Consider the following 27,190-nt stretch of genomic DNA (forward strand, 5'->3'; position numbering starts at 1 on the left):
GTAAACTGTGGTCAATGACATGAGACAAAGTATATGTGAACTGCTGTATGGAAAGTGAATTTTCTCTGTAAATCTTCACCCAAATCACAACAAATAAAATAATAATAATAATAAATAAGATTAAAAAAAATAAAGTGTTAAAGAGCAAAGATGTCACTTTGAAGACTAAGGTGCACCTGACTCAAGCCATTGTCTTTTCAATAGCTTCATATACACGTGAAAAATGGACATTGAATAAGGAAGACCATAGAATAACTGATGCATTCGTATTATGGTGTTGGCAAAGAATATTGAATATACTTTCTCCAGGGACTTCCAGAAGAGTGAACAAATCTGTTCAGGAGGCACAACCAATATGCTTCGTATTAGAAGCAAGAATAGCCAGACTTCATCTCTAATTTTCTGGCCACGTTATCAGGAGAGATCAGTCCCTGGAGAAGGATAGCATGCTTAGTAAAGTAGAGGGTCAGCAAAAAAGGGGAAGACCCTCAATGAGATGAAACAGTAGCTACAACAACAGGCTCAAGCATAGCAACAATTGTGAGGGTGGCATGGGACCAGGCAGTGTTTCATTCAGTTGTGCATGGTGTTGCTATGAGTCAAAGCCACCACAGTGGCACCTAAAACAAGAACAACAACATATTGACATATTTCTCTGTGATAGATGCTCACATGTATCACATGTCTCCTAGCCTTCTTCTGTTCCTTGTAGATTGGAATATCTTCCTGACATGATGGACAAGTTTGGGTATAGATATAAACCCAAATCAAACTCACTGCCATCTAGTCAATTCCAACTCAGAGTGACCCTCATTTTGTTTCCAAGGCTATAAATCTTTATGGAAGCAGACTGCTTCATCTTTCTTCCATGGAGCCGGTGGGTTTGAACTACTGATCTTTTGGTTAGTAGCCAAGTGCCTTAACCAATATACCACCAGAGCTCTTTTTTGGGTATAGATATAAATGCATATGAAACTCTGAATAAAATTCACTGAAGACCATGAATATTAGTGACAACCTGGTACATTCCTCAATTTCAACACTTAAAGGAAAGAACATTAATATTAGTTGATGATATACTACATTCCTGGTATTTTGTTACAATCCTTCCTTCCATCCCCCATTCATTTATCTATCTATATCCTTTTATTTAAAAAATATGTTGAGTGCCTATTAAGTGATTAGTATTGCACTAGGTTCCTAAAATTCTACAAGATATATCTGCCCAGGTGAAACCTAAAGTCTATTAGGAAAGGCAGATGTGAAAATATAATTACAAAATAGCTAAATAAATAATAAGGTGTTAATACATGAGAGGCTCCTGGATCCCAGATAAGATATCCCTAATGAGATAAAATCTGACCTGGACTTTGTAGCAAGACTATCAGCTAGTCAGAAGAAAAAGGGTGGAAAAGTGGAGTGGAGAATGAGTTCTCTGCAAGGCACCAGTGTGTTCATATATGTTTATATATTTGTAAAAGGTATAAAAAAGGAAAGTTCATTTGGAAAAACATAAGTAAGTCAGCATGGCTAGAGCATTATATGGGATGGGTAGGGTGACGAGAGTTGTTCCAAAAGGTCATGGAGCCGGCATCTTCTGACCTCCTCTAACTTCACAAGAGGAAGACGGAATCGTCATCAGCAGACCAAGGCTTATTCCTATGAGGCCAGACATACTGGCAACCCCCAGCCTTTTACCAACTTTGACACCAACCATCCCTCCCACAGTATTTACTGCTTCTCTGCTGGGTTCGATAATTCACTGCAACGGCCACACAGAAGTCACAGACAATACTCACGATTATGGGGTTTATTAGGGAAGTAACAGGCTACAATTCAGGTTCAGGAACACTCTCAGGATACAACTCTTCGATCAGGACAGTCTCCCCTCTGCTGTCCCTTCAGACATTCCTCTCTGGCCCTTGGCCTCTTGTCCTGGCCTCTGCCTTTGTACACCAGGTAAGCCTGCCACTCTGTCTTGTGCCACTTGGTTCCACTGCCACCATCAGTTTGCTGGCTGGGGCATCTCACCACCGGGGCATCTCTCTGCTGGGGCATCTCTCTGGTAAGGAGGTCCAGCGCAGGGACCTGGGGCCCAAGGACATGCTCCACTTCACCTCCAGCTCTTCTCTCTTGATGGCAGGGAGGTCCCCCCTCTGCCTCTAGGAGGGCTCACTTTAAGCCTGGCAGAGGACAAAACTAAACAATCCCAACATCAGAGTTTTACCCTCCTTATTTGCATGGTCCCATCCAGTAATCTGGTGGGAGTTACAAAGAGTAGGCTAGAAAAGCCATACCAAGTAATTCACTCTTACAAGTTGGTAGTAGAATTACAAGTTGGTAGTAGAATGACAGGCAGACACTAGCCTGAAGTATACCATGCTAAGAAAATTAGATTTTATTCTGAAGGAAATGGAGGTCCATGCAAGATTTTAAGCAAGGAAATAGCTTAATCAGATGTGTGCTGCAAAAAGCCACTCTGCCTTAATAGTGCAAATCATTTAAGATGGGGCAGACTAGAGTCTAGGAAACCATTTATGAAACTACATTTGACTGCTAACCAGAAGCCTGGTGGTTCAAACCCACCAGCCACTCCTTGGAAGGAAGGTTGGGCAATCTACTTCTGTAGTGATACCGCCTTGGAAACCCAAGGAGGCGTCGCTATGAGTGGGATCCGACTAGATGGCAGTGACTTTGTTTTCTTTTTTTTTGGTTATGTTAATAAGTTAGACAGTGGCAGCAAGATAGAGAGGAGGATGATTTTAGTAGTTATCAAACAGGTAAAATGAGGTATAAAGATGACATATAAACCTCACAACAATCCCACTGGGTAGTTAAGTATTAATACCCACTTTACTGATGAAGCTTAGCAAAGCTAAGTAACTTACCCAAAGTCATACAATAATAAACTAGCCAAGATTTCATTGAAATCTTTGGTATCTGACTCCAAGGGCTATTTTCTTCTTACTGAACTGACCATCATCTCTCTCTATGGAGTTCTTATAATGTGTTAAATCCTCTGGATTAAAAATGAGTAAGACCCACTTCCTTGCATCAAGTTGCTCAGAATCAGGAACTGTTAGAGGCTTCACACCACCTCTCTAGGCATTTTGCTTTAATAAAAGCAGTAGGCACTGGGGTAGCTCTTTTATAATCAATTACTTCTGTCAGTCAAGAAAAAAAAAAAAAAAAGAAAAATACAGATACTGAGTTTACAGTTTTCCCTCCCATGATTTCATCCCATTGCCTAAGTAGTCCCTCGCTCTGCCTGTGGCCAGCCACTTTGGAATACCTATAGCCCATTAATGTCATTTCCTCTGAGTTGTCACTTAGCCAAGCTATCCATATTTAGCTCCTTTAATCTTTCTTCATAAATCATCCTTTCAATTCCTCTAATCTTGCTGGCTGCTTCTATCTGGCTTACCTCCAATTTGTCTACATCTTGAAAGATTCTATGGAAGCAAAAGATACAGTGCTCTTATTAATAATTCTGCTTATATATACATCATGTATTTTCACCATTTCCAAGCCTGTTTTTATTACTTGGGAATTTTTGCATGAAAATAACATTACTTCTAAGAAGCCCTGTCTAAATCAACTGTTCGTTTCTGCAAGAAACCTCACACACCACCCACCTTTTCTATCTCAAAGCATAATGATGTAGAAGGAGAAGAAATGTAAGTATGATTAACATACTACTATGCAGTAATGATCTGTTTCTGGAATTAGTTGGGTAGTAAGTTTTTTGTTGTTGTTCTTTTAAGGCTGCAGGAGGGTGTAGGAAGAATAAAAATAAAATTTATCTGCTAGATGTTTCTAAATGGAATGCATCTATGACATTCTTATAGGGCTTATTTGCAGCTCTTTAAAAATAATTGACTATTTAATTAGAGAGATAGATCACATTGGTATAGAACACATATACAGATAAATATTGCTTTTTATAGCCTCCACTATCACAGATATAAAAGCATACAGAACAAAGCTCACTCAATATTTTAACTCTTAGGTTTTCTTTGTCTGCATATATTTTCCAAAATGGGGCCTCAAACAGGCATGGAATGCTCTTTACTTCTACATTTATTTATTGTAATAAAATTTCCTGGTTCTCTAAGGACAAAAATTTCCTATATGGTATATACATATGTGGATACCATGCTGAAAAATTTCTCCTTCCTACAGTGTTGGTGGAAACACTCTGATAACTTCGAGAATATAATAGGCTTAATTTTATTTAGTTTTAGGCAATGTATTTAGGGCCTGTTCATGTCAGCTTGAAGTATCTCAACAGGAAAGAAGACTTGGAATTTGACTAGGAATCTAATCGAGAAGTCACTGTGGACTTGCATAGCATCCATAACATGTGTGGCTTCTCCAGAGGCTCTGGTGTTCAACAACAAGCCCAACATCTGCTTTGTTTGAAATATGGGTAAGGTACTTAAACTCTCTGCCTCAATGTACCTGAGAAATGTAAAGAGGTGCTGATACACAGTGTGCAGAGATGCTTGTCACAAGGGAACCACTGTAGGGACACCTAGCTGAACCTGGTACAGTAAGACTAGGCAGAGAAAAGGTGACTAATTAACCAAGGAAATTGAATCTGGACTGAGTCTTAAGGAATTGTTACTTTTCCAGGCAGACAGTGTAGATTAACTAGCAGTAACAATAATGATAATAATAGCTAATATTTACTGGATACTTACTATATACCAAGACTATTCTGCAACCTTGATGTACAAACTCTATAGAAATGGTGTTATTTTTATTATCCTTGTGTTATAGATGAAGAAGCATACTCTTGAGTATATTTCATGTGCCCTAGTCAAAAGAACAACATGTCTACAATGACCACAGAGCATGAAAAGAATGTTAGGTACATTTGAGGAATATCAGTGGATGAGGAAGCAAGCACAATGGGACGTAGGATCTAAAAATGTATGATTCTCCCTGGAGGATGGGGTCATGGGTGGAATTTCTTTCAGTATCATTTTCTCTATAGTAAATATACTCATTGAGAAAGTAAAATTAAGAATTTGAGCACTAAGAGGATGAAAGAAAGCAATACCTGAGGACAGCCAATAGCTGGTAGAAGGGGTAGGAAGAAGGCTACATAGAAAGTTGCTTTTCTTTGTTTTAATTTTGTTTTTAATGTGGGAAAACTCCTGGGTGTATTTAAAGGCTGAAAGGAAGATACTAAAGGTACCAGTGAAAAATGAGAGGGATGAATGATGTCAAAAATCTTGGAAAGAAGCACGAATGGGGGTGTTATGAGCAGAGTGAGAGGATTTTTCCTGAGGGTGAGCACTGTTACAGGTAAACTTGGAGGTACAGGAATTTGCAGGAACCTATGATGGATGGGTAGATATTTTCCCCTGACAAGAAAGTAGCATTTGAAACTAAATGGGGTACAGCAGGAAAGGGGGCTGAGTTGGTGAAAGAGGTGCTAATCAAGATGGAAAGGAAGTAGGGTCTGATCAAAGACAGAAAATGGCTTCCAAGCCATGATGAAGGCACCTCTGTAGTTGGGCAAAGGACAAAAACCATTTGGAAAGACCCAAAGTGAATACAACAGAGGGAGAGAGAACGGAGGCTGATGGTGAGAGGAAATGTACAGGGTAATGGAAAACTTGCTGAAGCAGGAAAGCAACTGGATTTGTGTAGAAGACTTGGAAGCCATGGTCAGCAAGTGAGAAAACAGGGCCTACGGTTTCAGACATGTGTTAATTCGGGGCAATGACAAGACAGAGGGGTAGGTTATCAAACTGGATTGCTGTGTCAAAGATAATTAGTTGCTATCATAGTTCACTATTATTGCTCACCTAAACTGATGCAATAGTCACATAACAGGTCTTGCTCCCTCACCTATTGCTTTTCTCAATATAACAGATAGAATGATCATTAAAAAGTATCAGTCACATGATGACACTCAATTACTCCATGCAATCTAACAGTTGGCCATCACATTTTCCACTGCCTAACAGTCCCTGTGTGACTGTCTCCTGTCCACCTCCCGGAGCTCAGCTCAAACTAAATCTGCTCTTGCTCAAGCATGTGCCCTTTTACCCAACACTTCCAACTTGTTACACTCACTATTCCTGCTCTCACAAAAGTTCTTCCCTTAGATCTCTCATACCTGAGTCTTCTTATCCTTGAGGTCTCAGCTTACATGTTTCGTCTTTAGACCTAAAGCAGCTATCCACCCACCAATCACTCTCTGAATAATCCCCACTTTCTGTTTTCTTTACAACACTTGTTAAACAATATGATTCTCCTGCTTAATTTATTGGCAATCTCAACCCACCCTCACAATATGTGTTCCATGAAAACTAAAGTCACAATGACAATTATCCATTTGGTTTTTTGTTGCAGTCTCAGAGTCTAGAAGAGTGCTTCACACATGGCGTCCTCCTCTTGTCCCCAAGGTTTGTTGAGTAAATGGCCTGAGACATAAGAGTGTTTTGTTGTTGTTGTTGTTGTTATTTGCTGTCGAGTTGGCCCCGACTCATAGCGACCCCTCCTTGGGTTTCTGAGGCAGTATCACTATGGAAGCAGGATTGCCCAACCTTCCTTCCGAGGAGTGGCTGGTGGGTTTGAACCACCAGCCTTCTGGTTAGCAGTCAAGTGCCTTAGGCACTATGCTACCAGAGCTCCAAAGAGTGTTTTAAGGATGATATATTCTCTAGAATTCTGAGCCAAACCCTTCATTCTACAGGAAAAGTTTTAATGGTCTAAGAGGTGATAATTTAAGGTAAGGAGGATTAGGAAATTGTACTAATGAGGCACAGTGAGAAAACATTAAGTAAAATGGGAAGGGCATACAGTAATCTAGACACCTTAAACCTGGTGATAAGCTATCATAAATACTCTTCCAGAAAGCCCATGGAACATCACTTGCAGAAGCTGTATCCCTGAGACATTTATAATTTAAAGTGCAAATATTTTAAACACTCAGAATTAAATTGCATTGCTTTCTTCTGATTTGCTAGGGAGGTTCAGAGATAAAAAATGCAAAGTTGTAATAAAAGCTTTAACTTTCCACTCAGCTTGCCTCTGATCTTCTTTCTTGAAGCTCTCTGGGTGATTTAACTACAAATACAGTTTTAAGCACAGAAGTCCTATTAGCATTTGAGTCTGGAATGGAGGTTTGAAACGTGTTGCTGAGGGGCTAGCACTATGATGAAGTTGGTTGGATCCCATTCCTCTTCTGCTTAGAAGGGGTGATAAGGACACATCTATCAAAAAAAGCAGAGCACAAGTGTTCCTTTTGGGGTCAGAATGGAGTCAAAGCCACATGAGCTTTTGAAGACAAAGACCTGAGCCTTTCTAAGAAAGAGACTGGAGAGCTAATAGAGGCCCTTTGGCAGCTCAAATACTTCATTCAAAGTAGCAGTTCTATTACCAAGAGAAGAATCCATTGACACCCACTATTAAGTGAATCTGACCCAGGGGAAATAAGCTATCTTCCCACACCAAGAAGAATCGGCTAAGAAAGCCTTGTCTTCTGAATGATCTAAAAATGACACTTAAATGCAACACGGACATGGAATGCTCAGTGCCATCAAAGGAGGCAGGAACACGTGGGTATATAAACAGAAGCAGCTAAGTTTGGAGGCAAGCACTGTGACAGCTCCTATCCATTCAGGATGGAGTGCAGATGCCTATTATTAGTAATAATAATTTGAACCATGATAACAATTTAATCCTAGAGCAGGAACCATGATTGGCCACATAGGCATGGAAGTCTCATAATCAGTGAAGTATCAGCTGTGCTTGAACAGTGAGAGTGGAAAGAAATAGGATAAAGAATTACAATTAAAAAGAAATCCACAAATATGAATTGAATCGGGCACATTATCTCTAGGTTCCAGTTCAGAGTTTTTAATGAGAAAATTAAACAAAGAGGCTAATTAGACTGCAGGAAAACTTCTACTCAACTCCACAGTTTCTACTTTGTTGTTGTTTGCCGTCGAGTCGGCCCCGACTCATAGCGACCCCTCCTTGGGTTTCCGAGGCAGTATCACTACGGAAGTAGGATTGCCCAACCTTCCTTCCGAGGAGTGGCTGGTGGGTTTGAACCGCCAGCCTTCTGGTGAACAGTCAGGTGCCTTAGGCACTATGCTACAGTTTCTACTAGGCAGGAAAAAAGAGAAAAGTAAGACATGAGAACATGGGGAGAAGAATCAGAACTTTTTAAACTACTGATTTGTAGTTACCAGTGTGCCAAAGAGTGAACAAATCTGTCTTGAAAGAAGCATAGCCAGAATGCTCCTTAGAAGTGAGAATGGCCAGACTTCATCTCACGTATTTTGGTCACATTGTCAGAAGAGACCAGTCTCTGGAGAAGCTTATCATGCTTGGTAAAGTAGTGGGTCAGGGAAAACCCTCAATGAAACGGACTGACACTGACTGTGATGATGAGCTCAAGCAAAGCAAATATTGTGAGGATGGCACAGGACTGGGCAGTGTTTTGCTGTGTTGTACACAGAGTTGCTATGAGTCAGAGCCAACTCGATGGCACCTAACAACAACAGTCACCAGTGTTCTATTGAAGAAAACAAGAGAGTGAAATGCAAGATGGCTGTAAAGTCTGGAAAGTTAGACAAATACACTCCTTTTTTTTTTTTTTTTTTGGTATCAAATTACATCACACAACAGTTTCCATGGCATTCCATGGTATGTTCAGTGTGTATGGTCCCTCTTTAGCAAACATAGCTCAATGTACCATTGCAAATTTACAATGAAAATTGTGCATTTACTCATTTGTATTAAACCTAGCACATATGTCTATGAGGCATTGCCTCAAATGATGTGTATTTCTGATTTTCACTGAGGAATCCTGTGCCTTTAGCATAGCATAGAGGCAGTAAACAATGGGGTTCAGATGGGGCGATCATACAGCCCATTCCACCTGACCACATTATCTAAAGTGCTGTCCAACCAGTCCCTCACCACTGCATAATAATGGAATGGCTTAATATCCTATTGGAATTCTTTTTCCTAAACCTTCAGGTGGCTACATGAATCGATCACTTAACTTGGCCAGTGCTGATATATTTGCAGACTTGATAGCCAATCTGTAGACTAAAGACCAAAGAACAAGATGTAATATGATCCCTTTATAAGAGCATTAGAATGGGCTGTTCCCATTGCTTTGAACACTTGTCCCTATCCTCCTCTTTTGCCTAGCTAACTTACTATTCTGTAGAACAAAGCTTCTATACCACTTCCTCAAGAAAGCCATCCAAGATCGCAAGACTAGCTCAGGTCCCTTTCTGCTTTCTTAGAAGCCTGTCCTCTCTGTCATGCACATCATAGCTATTTGTGAAACCAGCTGGTTTATTGTCTGCCTTCTTCCCACAATGTAATGTCCATGAAGGCAGGTAGCATACACCTGTCCTGTTTATCCATCCACCTCCATCCACATCCTTGCACATAGTAGGCAGTAGCCATTAAATATTTATGGACCAAATCATTCTCCTTTTTGATTCTCTACCACCAATCTGAATTTACATCAGGTAATGATGAGCCCTGGTGACACAATGGTAAGCACTGGGCTACTAGCTGAAAAGTTGGTGGTACTAAATCACCCAGCATCTCCATGGGAGAAAAACCGGAGATCTGCTCCTGAAGCGATCACAGTCTAGATAACCTTGTGGGGCAGTTCTACTCTTCACATGGGGTAGCTGTGAGTCAGAATCAACTCAGTGGCACCTGATAACAACAAACAACAACTGAGTAAAATGGTATTGTAGTTAACGTTTTGTGCCAACGTGGCTGGGCCTGGTGGAGTAACTGGACAGCTAGATATAGTTATTCCCCACGGTAAGATTGGCAATCAATTCCATGGTAGAATGTACTAGAGCAGCTGAGTAGCTGCTTTAGGGATGTGGTCTGCCTCCAGTATATGAGAAGCAGCTTGGAAGAAGACCTCCAGCTTTTTGGCACGCTTGAACTCTGCACATAGTCAAGTAGTTGTTCAGCAGCCTGCCGTGTGTTGCAGATCTTGAGACTTGAATTAGTGGCCAGCCGTGTTCTTTGGTAACATTGGGACTGTGCCTTTTTACTTGTTGACATTGGGTTTAGTAGCCTCAGAAGCCAGCAGCTGCCTGAGTGAAGAAAAGCCTCCAGCTCCAGTGACCAGGAAAGGAGGCAGAGCTGAGGCCCATGGTTGAGGGGCTTTCACCCAGTGCCCAATGCCCAGCACTTTGAACTCAGATTTCTAGCTTCCAAAACTATAAGAGAGGAAACTCCTGTTTGTTCAAGCCATCCCATTTGTGATCTATTCCTGTCAGAGAGGCACTAGGTAATCAAAACAAATGGCTAAAAGATCCTTTTCAAATGGTGTGTCTGACTTATAAACAAAACCCAAAATATAGGTTTGCCAGAATTCCCACAATCCTTTGAAAGAAAAAAAAATTAAAAATGACCATTCACCACCTGGGTCTTTCTCCCCTCACGGGAATTTGTGGGAGGCTGGGAGATCCAGCTGAGGCCTTATCTATTGTCAACGCCTTCTCTTGGCCTTATTTACCTAGCTCTTTAAAACATGACATGCTTTCCCAGCGCCTGAAGTGACAAAGCCACGCCTGATATTTTCTAACACAATCGCCTCTCATTGTACATCACAGAGGAAACTGTCTCCTGAATTTTAAAAAGAAGCTGAGATGGGGGAAAATGTTTACATCAAAGCAAATATGAAACTGGAATACTCTCTGAAGAAATACCTGACATGGTGAGGAGGAAGACAGAAGGATGTGACTAATGGAAATGAAGGAGTGAGAGAAAAACACACTTGTACCTTAATTCCTCTCTTATCATCGGCATGATTGACATTGTTTTATGTGATTTGTATTCCCCCGTCATTATTAATATGCAAATTGCTGAATACAGTATAAGAGAAACAAGCTATCTAAACATTCACACAAAATCCCCTGAATTAAAAAACATGAATTTACCTGTTGCTAAGGAGCTCTGGTGATGTAGTATCTAAGACATTTGACTGCTAGCCAGAAGGTTGGTGGTTCAAACCCCTCAGCCACTCTGCAGGAAGAAGGAAGGTGGGGCAATCTACTTCTGTAAAGATTACCACCTTGGAAACCCAATAGGAGTCACTGTGAGTCAGAGTCAAGTCAATGACAGTGAGTTTTGTTTTGTTTTGCTTTTTAATTGGCATCACAAGAACATTTTTAGAGGTGCTATCTTATGGCTGCATATTCTGTTTGATTATGGAAGTGAATTTTAGTATTTATTCTCTTTCTTCTTCTAATATTTTGATCAATTTCAGGCCCTCTAGCAATATTTGTTTTCTTATTAGAAATGTTGATAGAAAGGATTCCCTATAGAAATGGCCTGAGAGAAACCTCAGCATCGCCACTCAAATGCCCCCCATTCTCTGCTATTCATGATTGTCTCCTACAGGCCTCTGCTCCTCTTTCCTCCAATAGATGTAACTTTTGGCTCTTAGTGTAACTACTTAATCAAATCCTATTCCCTACATATATACTCACTATTAATTCATTGATCCTTTTTTAAGGGAAGGGAGAATTCCATCTGTGTTGTTCTTAGGATGTATACTTCCTCTTGAGAGGCAGGCAATGTGGGGTAATTATTTCTCTCCATCACCTACCAATTAACACACATAAAACAAAGCTATGAAACACAACATAACGAAGCTGAAAACAGCTGAGAGCCAAGAGAACAGACTTCATTTCCAAACACTATATGATGGAAACCAAAGGCATGCAAACACACTGACATTTTGTAGCATCAAAATTCCAAAGTGACAATTCTAATCCTTGACCTTCTTAAAAACATTAGCATCTGGTGTTAAGCAGAAATGTGTGTTTGCTCATTTCTCGGTGCAAAAAAATCAAAGTCCTTAATATAATCAAAACCAAACCCACTGCCATCAACTTAATTCCAACTCATAATGATCATATGTGACAGAGCAGAACTGCCCCATAGAGTTTCCAAGGCTGTAAATCTTTACGGAAGCAGACTATCTCATCCTTCTCCTGTGGAGTGGCTCAGGGGTTTGTACCCCCAACCTTCTGGCTAACAGCTGAATGCTTTAACCACTGTACCACTAGAGCTCCTTTAATCACATTGTTTAATTTAATTCATATTCTCTCTGACAAATTGAGTGAGATACTCAATGCTTGTTGAATAGAATGTATGCTCCATAAGGAAAGGTGTTTTTTTTTTTTTGTCTGTTTTGTTTACTGATGTGACCCAAGTGCCTAGAATAAAAGTTGCCTATACCAGGCAGTTGATAAATATTTGTTGATTAAATTTAAATTTAATTGAAGTTGTTGTTGTTGTTATGCTCCGTTGAGTCAGACCCAACTCACAGAAACCTTTCCTTGGGCTTCCAAGGCAGTATCACTATGGAAGAAGATTGCCCCATCTTCCTTCCGAGGAGTGGCTGGTAGCTTTGAACCATCAGCCTTCTGGTTAGCAGTCAAGTGCCTTAAGCACTATGCTACAAAGCTACATGTATGTAATTCAGCTACAAATCCCATGTCCTCATAGACTCAACTTGTAGAAGTACAGTATTTTCTAAGTCAGATTACAGCATTTCTGTCTAAGTTAATAACTTTGCCATCTTATCAATAGCACACACATTCTGGCCTCATCTTTCCAACAAGGACCACAGGTGTGCAGTCCTAAATGACAGCCAAAAATGATTTAGCAATCACCCTTTCTTTCGAATGATGAATAGGTGGGACTCACACGCTGTTGTTCATACTATATACGCTTAGAGAATTATTATTATTTTTGTTTTTTAAAGAATAGCCCTTTGGACAAATTGAATTCCGCTAGAATATGAAGGTAATTTTATTATGAGAGTCACAAAGTAATAAAATTATTCTTTCCTGTCTTTTACCTATATGTTGTTTTTGTTGTTGTTGTTTGCTGTCAGGGATAATATTTACATTATCCATGCAACAGTACAATTACATTGTACTGATTCTTATAGAATCTATAATGACAAAAGAACACATGCAAAAAGAAATGCTTTTAAAAACATCACACAGAACACAGATGTTAAAAAAAAAAAAAAAAAAAAACTGCCATTGAGTCAATTTCAATTCACAGTGACCTGATAGGATAGAGTAGAACTGCCCCCATAGGTGTTTCTAAGGCTGTAAATCTTTAGAGAAGCAAACTGCCTCATCTTTCTCCCATGGAGCAGCTAGTAGGTTCAAACTGCTGACCTTTTGGTTAGTAGCTGAATATCTAAGCCATTGCACCACCAAAGCTCCTGAACACAGATATATCTATCACAATTGGCTTTAAAATGAAAACAACAACAATAACAAAACGAACAAAAACAAAACAACAGCAACAAAACCCCATCTAGGTCAGTTCTCTTTAAGTCAAAACTGTCTATTTCCCTCTTTGTCCTTCCTTATTTCTCCCCTACAAAATCCATTTAAATGCCATCCCCTCCTCCTTTCCAGTAAATGGAGCATTCTCTAACAGGACAGATAGGACAGTGAGGAACTAATAATGATAATAATAATAATGAGAAACGGTCTCGGAGATGTATTTCATGTGTCTTCCTCTCTCCTTGTCTTCTTTCAGTGGAATAGCTTCCCAGCCAGTGTGGCATTAATCATCAGAACAGCAGCTCCAAGATAAAGGCCGGGTGAAATTTCATTGTGCATTATAGTGTGAATTGTGGGTGCATGAATATGTGTCTCTCTCTTGGTATCTGGGAGGAGGAAGTGGAGAGGCAGAGCAGAAAATCTGTCATTTTATATATTTATAATGTTCAGGATGGTCAGGACTGGTTTCCCATTGTTACCATGGATTAAAATCATTCCATCCTTCTGCTTTCATTGGAGGTCACCTCACAGAAAAAGGGATTAATATCATGACAAGTTAAATTCTACCCCTCTGCCTTGGGGGTATGCAGCAGAGTAAGGGACAGGAGGAGAGGACAAGTAGAAACAGGAGCAGGGGAACTGTCTCATGGGATAAACTCTCGTTTGCCAGGAGAAGAGTAGAGGGTATCCACACCTTCACTTACATGGTGCTTTGGGCTAACAGAGCTTCCTGTTTAAAACAAAATTTGGGGAGGCTGTCTGAATGCAATGGGTAAACAGATGCTTCAACTACTCAGAATGACACTGTGAATATCAGCTAGATCCTTGCTACTAGAAATGAGGTTCACCCACTAGGAGCAATGATGTCATCTGGGGCTTTTTTCGAAATGCAGAATCTCAGGCTTCACCCCAGACCTGAATCAGAATGTGCACTTTAATAATATCATGCGTTATATAGTATAAGAAGCACTATTGAAGGAAGGTTGGGCAATCTACTTCCGTAGTAATACTGCCTCGGCAACCCAAGGAGGGGTCACTATGAGTCAGGGCCGACTCAATGGCATATAACAACAACAACTCTAGATCAGAGGAGGTTTAGTGGTAGGATTCTCACCTTCCACATGGGAGACCTGTGTTGATTCCTGGCCAACGGCATGTGTAGCTATCACCCATCTCCCAGAGGAGGCTTGCATGTTGTTAATCTGATACTGACAAACTTTCAGCAGGGTTTTCAGACTGAGATAGACTAGAGAGAAAGTTCTGGCAGTCTGCTTCCAAAAAATCAGCCAGTGAAAGCACTATTGATTGTGATGGTCTGATCCTGTTGAGTACGGGGTCACCATGAGTCAGGGGCAGCTGATGGCAGCTAATAATAACTCCATCTGACACACAAACACACACACATTCTCTCTGTTTCATTCTCTCTCGCTCTCACTCACACACCCATACATAATCAGAATAATCAGGTGGAGTGAGAGAGGAGGATGCATGATGTACATAAGTCAATCAAATTTCTTCAAGTAATTCTCTCAGTGACTGCTAGCCACTACAGACAGGGTGTGTATTTATATCCCCAGCCATCTCCTCCCTAGATGCTGAGAGAACCCACAGGAACCTTCCAGCCTCCATTTAGCTAACAGAGATAGCGCTCTAGACAACCCAAGGCATTAATTAGAAGGTTTCAAAAGGCAGGGCTGTCATAACAGCCTCAATGTGTTTCTAATTTTTACAATCACTCAAACATGCACCAGAAAGGTAAGAAAGCACATCCCACCCCTCCTACTGCCTTGTCAAAGACAGAATGAAAATATCTGCCTTGAAGGCTGGCTAGCAATGATTGCTGCTTGAAGTCATTTCCCTGTCATACATAAATAGAAAGTGAAGGGATGTATCTGCAGAAAAAAAAAAAAATAATAATAATAATAAAGAACCAATTCTTGGACCTCACTTTAAACTAGAATCACTGATTCTTTTTGATGATTCAAGAGACGTTAATTAAGTAGTTTATCTTTTACATAGAGGTGGTCATTGTAGAGGTCCTTCTGAGATATTTCAGCAAAGATGGGACCAAAGGCACTTTCTTCATCTAGCTCAACCTTAGCTGTCCAATGCATGAAATGAATAGATAGCACTTATAGCAATATAATTACAATGTATCTCCTAATCTCTCCTCATCTCTCCTTGTCTGTCCTCTTCTCTCCTCTCCTGTCCCTTCCTCCTTTTCCTTCCTCCCATTTATTAATCCAACCATTCAAATGTTATGTTGTTGTTGTTATGTGCCGTCGAGTCGGACCCAACTCATAGAGACCCCTCCTTGGGTTTCTGAGGCAGTATCACTACGGAAGTAGATTGCCCAACCTTCCTTCTGAGGAGTGGCTGGTCTCTTTGAACCGCCAGCCTTCTGGTTAGCAGTCAAGTGCCTTAGGCACTATGCTACCAGAGCTCCTTCAAAAGTTATAGTATAGGCAAAGACAACATGGGAGTGGCTTTTAAGGAAAGAATGTAACCACTGGAGAGAACTTGGATCTCCTCTTATATTTTCAGATGAGGACATAGCTGAGGCTCAAGGAACCTAATTACTATGTCAATTACTCTGCCAGACACCACACAGCTAATTAGTGAAAAAAATCAAACAGTTAAATTCAGTTGCTAAACTGGTTTACTAAATAAGACCTGGATTCTAATCTCATTCAAAATAATAATAATTAATAATAATAGCTTTTTGGGGGGGATTCCAAGGTAAGCCCCTGACTTATGTTAACTTAACCTGTCCTTGAAGTTGATGTTATAATTCCTTTACGTCAGGCAGTGAAACTAAGTTCCTAAGAGTAACTCTGCCAAAATCCCACAGCTGGGAAGTGGTATCCTAAATGAAGGCCTGTCTGGAGTCATGATTTTAACCACTCCTCTCTTCTTGAGCTAAATTCCCCAATTTCTTCTTCAGTGCAGTGTTTCCTTCATGCCAGACTGCTTTCTCATGGCTGTCTTTGTCTCCCTTAAATATGAAAAATACTGTTCCCCTCCTCTGCCTCTTCCCTCTGCAGCTAAGTATTTGCATACATTAATGTCATTCATTGAATTTTTTTTTTCTTTTACTGAAAACCATTTATTTAGCCATACTTTGCGGCAGGCACCATGCCAGGCCCTGAGTGTAAAGTGATGGAATACCTAGATATTGTTCCTGCTCTCAATCTGTTGGTTTCCTGTAATATGTTCCACGTATGTTCTTTCAAGATGTCATGGAATATATATATAGTTATATATATAACTATAACTGTATATATATAGTATATATATATAGTTATGGAGCTAGCTGAATTATAAGATCATGATCAGTGAAAACCAGTCTTCATATACCAAACTCAGTCATTAGGAAAAGATAGAATAGGTAACTGAAAGCAGGTAGAAAGCACCCCTCAAAAAAGGCACACAAGCAGAGAAGTGAGCCTCAAGTTAATTTCTATCCATGTCAATGGAAAGAAAGAGTGAGCCATTAAAAATCATTTTTGCTTGCCTACAGATGAAAGTAGGGTTTAGGAGAATGAGGGAGGAAGTAAACTAGGAAAGAGAGAAGAAACTGGAGTGGGAGCATGGATGAGACTGCATTTCCAAAATTGTTTTAGAAACAAAAAATGCTAGAACTAGCCCTTGATGTTATGACAAATAAGTTTTAAGGAAAGAATTCTTGACCAGAAGAACAATCCTGTTCTCCCAGACACAAGGAGACATTTCTGTGAGTTCTTATTCACAAGGCCAAGATTCCATAGAAGCAAGATCAATGATTGCCTTTCCCACAGGTGGACCTCACTGGGAAGTGGGTCTTCGGGAGGAGGGCCCTTGGAAATGAGATTCAGCCTGTAAACACGGAGAGGCATGTGCACTCCTGAGAAGGAGCCTGTGGATTGTTGCCCATTTGTACTTTTCATCCAACACTGACTGAGTGTTCACTCTGTGCTAAACACTCTTCTAGACACTGGGTTAAAATAGTGCCTGGAAAAAACACCTCATCCTCTTAGAACTCACATTCCATGAAATAGAGACAAATGACAAACATGCAATGTAATGTCAGGTAGTGATTATTGCTGTGAGAGACAACAAAACAAGGCAAGATGATAGAGAGTGCTATTTTTGTAGAGGATGGTCTAGGGGACCACCTCTAGAAGGTACCATATGAACAGAAACCTGGGTGAAATAAAAGAGTGATTCATGTGAAAAGCTGAGATGATCTGTTTCAGGCAGAGGACATGGCAAGTGAAAAGGCACAGACACTTCTGGAATTTTCAAGCAGGGCCCAGATAGGGTGAGGGGAATGAGGCATTCATCTAAGGTGTAAAATTTAAAGAGGACCCAAAAAACTTATTACAGTATTTTAAAATCAACATTAATGCAAAAAATTCTATGATGAACAAAACATTTACAATTTAAATAAAGACAATATTTTGTACTTGCATAGCCCTGCTTCACTCATCTCACCCTTATCCTGCTCCTATGTTTAAGTAAAACAAGCCTTGGTGGTGTATCAGTTAAGCATTCAGTTATAAACCAAAAACTTGGCAGTATGAACCCAGCCACTCCATGGGACGAAGACCTGATGACCTGCTTCTGTAAGGATGATAGCCAAGAAAACCCTGTGTGGCAGTCTACTCCATCACATGGGGTCTCTGAGTCAAAATCATCTCCTTGTCATCCAACAACACAACATGTTTAAGTAACAGCAAGAAGACTTGTGTGGCTGGAGCAGCATGGTAGAAAATAAGGTCAGAGAGAGAGCCATAAGCCACAAGGTCAGGATTCTGGCTTTGAGGTAGGCCAAATAGTGTGTTAGGTAATTAGGAAAACCATGCTGAGCTTCAAAAAGGCTTGAAGGCCAACACATGTGGGTAGCAGAGAGTGGATCCTCTTTACCTACAAGTTGTTTAGATGTTTCAAAATAGGATCTAGTACTTTATTAGCAGTTCTGATGGAAATTCCATCCTATAAATATAGCAAACTAATTAGAAAGGTATCTCTATGATACCTTATCCTGGGAGCTCTCTGCAATGAGGACCTTCTCAGAGGACCCTTTAAGGGACTAGGCACAGCTTTAGAAGTGCTGGGCTGAATCACTAAAATTAACATATACAAAAAGGAGAATTAAAAAAAAAAAAAAAAAAAAGCTATGCTGTATTCTCTTCACTGGCCTATTTATATTGTCAACATTTAAGAAGGTTGGCGATTCAAACCCACCAACCACTCCTCGGAAGGAAAGTTGGGCAATCTAATTCCGTAGTGATACCACCTCGGAAACCCAAGGAGGGGTTGTTATGAGTCGGGGCTAATTCCACAGCATATAACAACAACAACAGAAAAAACCCATCACACTCTTTTCTTTTTTTTTTTCATTGTTGTTGTTGTTATGTGCCTCAGAGTCAGACCTGACTCATAACAACCCCTCCTTGGGATTCCGAGGTAATATCACTATGGAAGTAGATTGCCCAACCTTCCTTCCACAATCCCAGAGCAAAAATGTCACTGGACAGTCTTTGCAGGCAATGAGTAAATTAGAAACCAATTTCCTTCCTCCAAAATTATATCTGAGAGGGGAAAAGAAACTACCTGCATGAGGGTAAGGAGGAGACAGAAAATATTTCTTGGCTGGCAGCTAAAGTCCAATTAGACTGACAAATCTTCAGTGCCTTCCCCAGTTATGAGGCTTGGCAGGAAAGGAACGAGCCCTGGAGCCGCACATTATGTAAGGCTGTTAATCAATATTAGTTGAGCCCTGATCCTAAAAATAAACTTCCCCAAGTGCTCTGTTGTCTAGTGGTAAAAGCAGGAATGGAAACTGTATGGACTCCTTGTCTCCTTCTATCAAGCAAGTGACAGCACAGAAAAGGTGGAGGGGCCCAGGGTGAATAATCTTTCAGAAACATGGCTGCACTTGATACAACATGTTATAGCATGGCATTTGGTATAAGGTATAAGGTAGGTGGGTCTTGTAACCCAATCCAAGATAGTTTGATTACTAAAAAGGCCCTTTATAAAATTTGGTGTTGTAGTCCAGCCTTGAATAAGTCATTGAGAACAACATGCTGTGAATGTGTCTACTGTACATTTAGCTCCACCATATTAAGTTGCTGAATCTGACCATTTTCAGACATCCTTGGGTGGTGCAATGTGTTAAGTACTCGGCAGTTAACTGAAAGGTTGGCAAGTCAAGTCCACCCAGAGGTGCCTCAGAGGAAAGCCCTGGTGAAAACCCTGTAGAGCATAGTTCTACTCTGATAAACTTGGGGTTGCCATGAATTAGAAGTGACTCTACAACTGGTTTTGTTTGTTCTTGGACAATTTTTGACATACAAAAATGGCAATGTTTCAACCTAATAGAATAGTCTGAGAATAGTCTGTATATAATAATCATCATTTAGGAAAGCCAATTCCCACTGCAGAAAAGGTGGGAATCTCCCATGAAAATCTCTTCTAATTTATTGGTGAAGGTTCTGGTTCAAACTAGGATCCTTGTAGGAGATCCTGAGCCATTGTGGGTTTATGTGGGTAGAGACAAAAGTACTCTTGAGCTTTTCAAACCCCTTGTAGAGGAAATCTAAATTATATGAGGATCTGTGAGTCCTGGGAGAGTCTCTTGGGTTGAAATTGTTGCCTAATATCTAAGATTTATTGAAAACTTAGTATGGAGTAGACCCTGACCTAGTGCTCTCCACACATAATCATATTTGCTCCTCACAATAAGCCTATAGAGAAGATAATGCTATACTCATTTTACTGATAACAAGTGATGCATAAAGAGGCTAACCAACACACTCAGAGGTAGTGCACAGATCAGTAACCAAAAATTCCTGGAGTCCAACCCAGGGATTCTGGGTTGAGTCTGTGCTCTTCCCTTCCACATATTGTTCCACAAACATTCATAAGGTACTGCCTCATATTGATAGCTCCTGTCAAGCCCTTTTGTCCTTTTTAGTTTATAAGCCCCATGAGGGAAGGGTCCTTGGATTCTTTTTGTTGTAACCTCTAAATATGTATACATAGATGGGTTTCATAATAGGACATATTCTCTAAAACTATAATTTAATGTGCAGGATTGATTTTCAAGTGTTTGCTTTGTTTTGCAATAAGTAGTATCAAGGCTAAATTGTGGTTATCTTCCCCAGCCTAAAACTAAAGGCAGAACAGAAGGAAGATTTTCTATATAGGTACTCTTACTAAGCCTTGAAGATTGTTGCTTCCTTTTGGAATTTTTGAAAGTGGATCCCATGCAAACATTCTGCTGCCAACTTTGTGAAGCTTGAGATGAAAACAAAATCTCACAGAGCTCTCAAGTCTTTCATTTCTACTGTTTATTATGATGGTTACAATCTAGGCTGAGCATTGTGATTTTCTGGTAATTTTCTGGTGCTAGGCAGCACTGGCCAATGTCAAGGTGACTTAACCATTGTCCAGCACAAGAAAAGTGGGTCATGATCAACCCCACTAATAGCTGATAAACTATTTCAAATAATGATTTGTACAGAACACACTGAGCTCTTTCTTGCTGATAAAAACTTGGGCAGAGGCCTAAGGTAAGAGAACACATGTAATTCTTGAAACTATTTTTTTTCTTGGTCCTTTCCTCTTCCTTTGGTGAATTTTGCTCATGGTGGCCAAAAGTTAATGCTAAAAGATTTTTGTTTCTCACATTTTCCTTCTTCTAAACTGAACTGAGAGCCAAGATATTTTAGAGTTGACTGAGTTGATAATCTCCATTTTAGAAGCTGACCTACCACATTGGGGTCAGCTGTAGTGGATGTATGTGAGAGATAGCTGGGACATCCCTGAGGAGAAGATTTATTGGGAACCAATTCCATTCTCTCTTCTCATCCTTCTGCCATTTAGGGGGTTTCAGGCCAAGGTTCTCAGTAGCCATAGCCCCTACCTCTCACAAACCCCTTCTATCCACTCTATTCTAGCTGGACTTGACTGTCAATTGCCCCAAGAATTAATCACCTCTACCTTCCACAGTTTAACTTCTGAGATGCAAACTAGAACTTGTTTCTCTCACCACCTACTCAATTGTATTCCTTCTACAAAGCCCAGTTCCAACCCCCTCATACATCCTAATTCCAAATCCTTGTATCCTTGGGATCCAGCTTGGCTATCCCAAGTATCACCCTCTCCACATAGCACACACAAAGATTCACAAGGTACTGCCTCCTATTGATAGCTCTTGTCAAGCCCTTTTGTCTTTTTTAGTTTATAAGCTCCATGAGGGAAGGGTCCCTGGATTCTTTTTTGTTGTCACCTCTAAATATGTATACGTAGACTGATTTCATAACAGGACACATTCTCTAAAACTGTAAGAACTCCAAGTTGGTTTAAAAACTGAAGAGAGAATTAAAGATGGGTGATGAGTTGTCACATAAGTCAATTCCTGAGATCTTAAAGACTTGATTTGCCAGAACTAATTCTGACAAATAAATATTCTCCAAATAAACTAACAGTCTCCAAATTCGAGCCTGATCCTCCTAGACCCCAAAACCTCCTATTCATGCTCTGAACTACAGATACTTTTGCCAATAGAAGCAGCTCCATTTGCAGAGATAGATCCTTGCTTAAGCAGGTTTTGATTTACATAACAAGTGTTGGAGATGGACTATAATAAAAATAATGGTTAAAACATATATAAACTTACTGTGCATGATATTCTTGTGTTAAGTATTTTACTATATTAAATCAGTTATCCTCACAATCAGTATATAATATAGGTATTATTAATATTCCTCTCTCCCTTTTCTGCAATGTAGTAGACTCAGTTTGGCTATAAATTCCTGCTTCTCCTTCCATTGAGAAGTGAGGTTTATGTCTCTTATTCCCCAACAGTGAGAAAGCTCTGTGACCACTTTTACCAACAGAAATTGGCAGGCTCTACTTCCTATCTCTTGTAACACTCTCTCTGTGAGATTCAAATCTCCATGAAAGAAGTCTAGTTACTCTGTGAAAGAGACCACATGGAGAGGTTCTGAGATTACAGGGAAAAGGAAAAGACTCCAACTAAACGCACTCTTTCCAGTTAACCCATCAAAGTACAAGGTCTACTCTGGAGCAGAGCAACCCTCAGCTGAGTACATCTTAGTGACCTGAGCCATCTCCTTGAAAATCAGAATTGCCTAGCCAGGCCCTGGCCAGATTTCTGACCCACAAAATCATAAGATCTAAAAACATGACTGCTATTTAAAAGCCACTAACTTATGCAATAGTTCTTTTTACAGTGATAGTTAACTGTGACATATGACTTGTTCATAGCCACATAGCTAGTACAAGGAAGAACTGGGTTTTAAACCCAGGCAAGCAGACTCCAAGTGTAGGCATTCAATCACTAAGTTATAGCCTTACTACTTCTAAAAGAAAATGAATTTTCAAAAGCACCCTTACCATTTTGGTGAAGGAGAAACTATACAAGCAATGCTATTTCCAGTTGGTAAATGACTATAAGATAACATAATGAAGCTTGTATTGTTTTTTCTTTCATCAGTTAATATTTACCGAGGGGATACTAAGTATTAGACCTTTAGTTGAGAATTATCATCCAACCTGTCATTTCTCAATAATTGACTTTACTTTTTTTATTCAAGGGGGCTCTTAGAGACACCCTTCTTAATAGAGGGTGAAGATCTGATGCTTGAGCACCTGGTTGTAATTTAACATAGTCCCTGTCACCACAATTAGTCCCACAGTCTTATCTGTAACAAACTGGAGTATCAGAAAGATCAACCAATTACTTCCAGGAGACTCAAGCATTGGAGGGTCAAATCAAGTCAAGAACTATTTGTTCACATTCACACACAGTAAAGAGCAACACTGAAAGCACTTGGTTGTTTTTCTTTGGTTTGAAATCAACACCGATCAAGCCCCACTGGAAATGAACTGTTCAAATGATGCTTTCTTAGTTTATGCTTTAAGAAAGAAGTAGTGGATTTTTAAATAGCCAGGTTTTTATATTTGTGAATTCACATGCTTATTTTGTTTCTCCAGAATGAGTTTTATCTTAGGACAACCTTGCTTTGACAATGCTATAGGAGCAAAGGAGGATAGAACACAGTGCACTGAAAAAATGTTGTTAAGATTGTACACATAGATAAAGCGGTGAATGATGCATCAGATGAAATCTAGGCTTCCTCATCTCCAACCCCCCTTCTGAAGTATTTCCCAAAGATCTAAGCCCTATGAACTCACTACCCATTTTATCCAAAAAATTTATCTGCATCACCCAGCACCACTAAGCTTCTGGGACAGACATTTTCACTTTATGTCCCCAGAGTCTAGACTTGTCTTAAACCTTGCGAAGAATGTAAGGGCTGTTAGGTTCCCCAGTCCTAACACAGACCTGATGTGCTCTACAGAATGTACCGTGCTTGAAACAAGATAGTCTTGGAGACAGGGAAAGCTATTGCATTTTCATGGAGCCCCGGGCAGAGTTCTTATGGCTACAAAAAACAAAACCCTTGACACAAAGCCATTCCCTCTGGCTAGTCTTTACAAAGAACAGAGGGCTTTTTTATCCCTCATCCCAGTGTAATCAAGTCTGCAAAGTTGTTGGCATTCCTCCAAGAATGTGTATTTACACACTCTTAAAAACAAAGAGTGTTGACAGATTTTAAAATCATTTTTATAGCCTTGGTAAAAGTAAAAGGATCACTATGTACATGTAACCAAATTATTATTGGACTCAAAGGAGAAGAAATACACACTCAAAGGAAGGCCTTTGGAGAGGGCATCCTTCAGCTGTCTATCTCCCCTAAACTGGCAACAGGTTATATGATGTTCAGAGTCATAATCGCTGGCAAAACTTTTCCACCTTGTAACCTAGTCTTCTCCAGTAGCTCTGGAAATGATGTAGAAGGTCAGGCAATATGCTCCCATTTGTGTAATTTCTGGAGAAGGGAAAGCCAAAAATGGATCATTGTCATAGCTTGGTCCCTGAATCCCTGTGTAACAATAAATCCTCCTGAGGTCAGTGAGAATTTGGCCTTGGAAAGGACTAGGGGACCAGCCATTGCTGCAAAGAAAAAGTCCTTTGCTCCTGTGCTTCCTACAGAGTTAGCTCAATGTATTCTGACAGAAACAAAACAACTCTGCCAAGACCTGTGCAAACAGAACTATCCTTTCACCAACAATAAACACATTGGCTCTTGAGCTACAGAGAGCCATAATAGAAATATACATTGGCTTTTATCTTCATTTCTGTGAGTAGAGTGAAGTGTCAGGAGTTATTGCTTTAATATCAGTCGAGAAGGAGCTTTTTCTTTTTGAGCGTGTGTGTAGGTACGCATGTTATAGCACATGCAACTATAAGATCACTATGCTAATCAGGCTCTTAGTAGCCTTTCTAAAGCATATGAAATTGTCTTGAAACATCTTCAGTATATACAGCTGGAAATTGTGCTTGTGGAGTCAAAGAGCTGTTTGAATATTTCTGCTCAAAGAAAAGAGAAAAGGAAGACAGCACCTGTATCTCTCCCTCCACTATAAAGTAAATTCAGAAGAATTTAAGCACATAGGAGATTTAATTGATTACTGACTTTAAGTTTACAGGGTCTAATGAAGTCAATAGAAAGGTGAAGGCAAAACTCAAGTCCCTAGATAACGCTTTAAAATAAGAAGCAGAAGGGACAAGCACTGATCTACTGAATTTTCTACAAACATTAACTAAACTCGGGACAATTTTCCCCACAAGCAATTGGGATGTTTTATTTTATGCCAGAGCATTTAAAGCTAATAACTCGATTAACATCCTACCCCCAACTACCTAGATTTATGAAATGCCAAGGGAGTCTACAAAGTATTAAGCTTTAGCTTGGGTATAATTACTCTCAAGTGAAGAAACAAAAACCTTACCACAAAACTAAGGACTTCATGCAGAGCTAAACTCAAATCTTTAAATGTTCTAATGTAATTAAGATGTTGGTCAAATAAAAAGGAAGCACAATGGACAAAAAAAAATGACAAGTGATTAATCAAGACCCAATATCAAATATGAAGAGCATTTACAAGGATTAGTTGCACCTCTAGTTTCAATTGTCCTTGATTTAATGGTGCCATTGGCCTCAATAATGAACAATTCATATTCCAGCAAAGCCATCTGGAGAAGATGAATAGAATTAAACAGGGATATAATCTTTCATATGATAACAGATTTTTCTTTCCCCATTTTCTCTTTCTGCTCTTTGAAAAGAAAAGGTAATAAACTAAGACAAGGGAGTAGTTTATACTGAAAGCACTGCCCCTTGTTCATTTTGAATAACAGCTTTACAATTTCAGTGATAAATATGATAGGAATAATAACCCATGAGTCCCACAAGACTTTTTTCTAAGTTCTTTAGCAGTGACTTTGTCTTTCTCTACAATTGGTTCTTAGTACAATGCATATCTGTAGGAATCCTACCTACAAACATAGTAATTCAGACTTTTCATTTACATAGTAACACTGATAGTGATAGCAATGATTCAGAGATAAGAAAATAGGAACAATTACTACTTGGAGAAAAGCTTACCTGAATGCTGGCTGTGGAGCGATTCTTGCGGGTTGTAGTGGTAGCCATTGTAGTGGTAGTTTCCATGACAGTGGTAGACATTTCTGGTGGCATGGAGGTTGTCTGTGTTGTTCCCAAGATAGATGGGACTTCTCCCACCAGCCGGACACTTCCATTGATTTTAATATTGGGGTTGTTCTCAGCCGCCATGTTCAGTACTTTCAAACCATCATAATAGAGCCCAGAAAGCTGGCCTTGGAAGAGACGCCCTTTGTCCTTTCCACCGATGGCTATTTGCGCCTGAGTGTTGAAGATGGTTAACTGCCGGCCTAGTGGGTTGGGTGGAGGAAACAACATTATTCCCATACATTTTCCCTCTTTGCCTTAACTGGTCAGAATGGACGAGGTATCATAATAGGCTTCCTTGAGCAACTGAAGAGGAGAAAATTGATCACAAAAATCAGTAGACACTAGCAAGTAACATTTCACTATGGTTATCTCTTCCACTGTCTACCTGAAAATCCTAAGTAATCTGAATCATAAAGTCTCTATCCATTTACTCTAAAGAAGGAGAAACCTTAAGTCAATGACAAGCAATATTAGAGTTTTCTGGAGCATGTATTTGTGGATGATGGAGAGAAATTTCCAAATCATATGACAAGAATTAAGTCATAGAGGCCTATTGTACAGATTTTTTTTAAATCTGCAATGACACATAAGACAGAGGATCTATAGATGGAAAACAAAAACTCAGTGAAGTTATTCAGAACACCGAATTAAAAAGTAGTTCTGTTAGTTAAATCAAATTAACTGAAATTAAATTCTAGCTAAGAGATTTGGATTCACTTTATACTTGTAAAATTGAGCATTCTAGTTGTCAGGTTCCTCATTTCTTAGTACCCTTCATAGTGTATAATATTCTATCTACACTTGCTGTTCAATGAACAGCATGGCAGACCATTTCCTATCTCTATTAACTTTTTAAGATATTGTGATCACACAACTAAATCATTTTCTAAGAAATGGAAAATAAATAGGCATTGATAATGATATTGGGGAAAAATATATTATTCAGAATCACTGAATTATTAAAAGGGTGGTATTAATGATAAAAGCAACACACAGAGCTTTAAAAAATGATAGAGATATGTTAATGGATTTAAGAATATCAATATTTCCCATTTGGGAACATTTATGATTCTGTAGAAGGAAAATTATCAGAATAAAATAAAATTATGGCAGAATAGATTTTAGAAAAGTATAATTCAACTTATTTTGCTTCTAACTACTTCTACTTATAAAGAAGTATCCAAAATGCCAGATGTTTCTTAGAAAAACCTAAACCCCTTTTTT

At 39.6% G+C, this 27,190-nt stretch overlaps 1 protein-coding gene across 1 annotated transcript in view; it reads right to left on the reverse strand.

Annotated features, from left to right (window-relative positions):
• Window positions 1–27,190, reverse strand: part of NRXN3 (neurexin 3) — a 2,130,901-nt gene that overhangs the window by 185,989 nt on the left and 1,917,722 nt on the right. The window contains exon 19 of the mRNA XM_042781017.1: window positions 25,859–26,166. Coding sequence (XP_042636951.1) covers window positions 25,859–26,166 — 308 coding nt within the window. The remainder of the gene's footprint in view (window positions 1–25,858; window positions 26,167–27,190) is intronic.

This window comes from Orycteropus afer, unplaced genomic scaffold, assembly GCF_000298275.1.
Source record: "Orycteropus afer afer isolate SDZICR_OR568_19922 unplaced genomic scaffold, OryAfe1.0 scaffold00079, whole genome shotgun sequence".
Lineage (NCBI taxonomy): Eukaryota > Metazoa > Chordata > Mammalia > Tubulidentata > Orycteropodidae > Orycteropus > Orycteropus afer.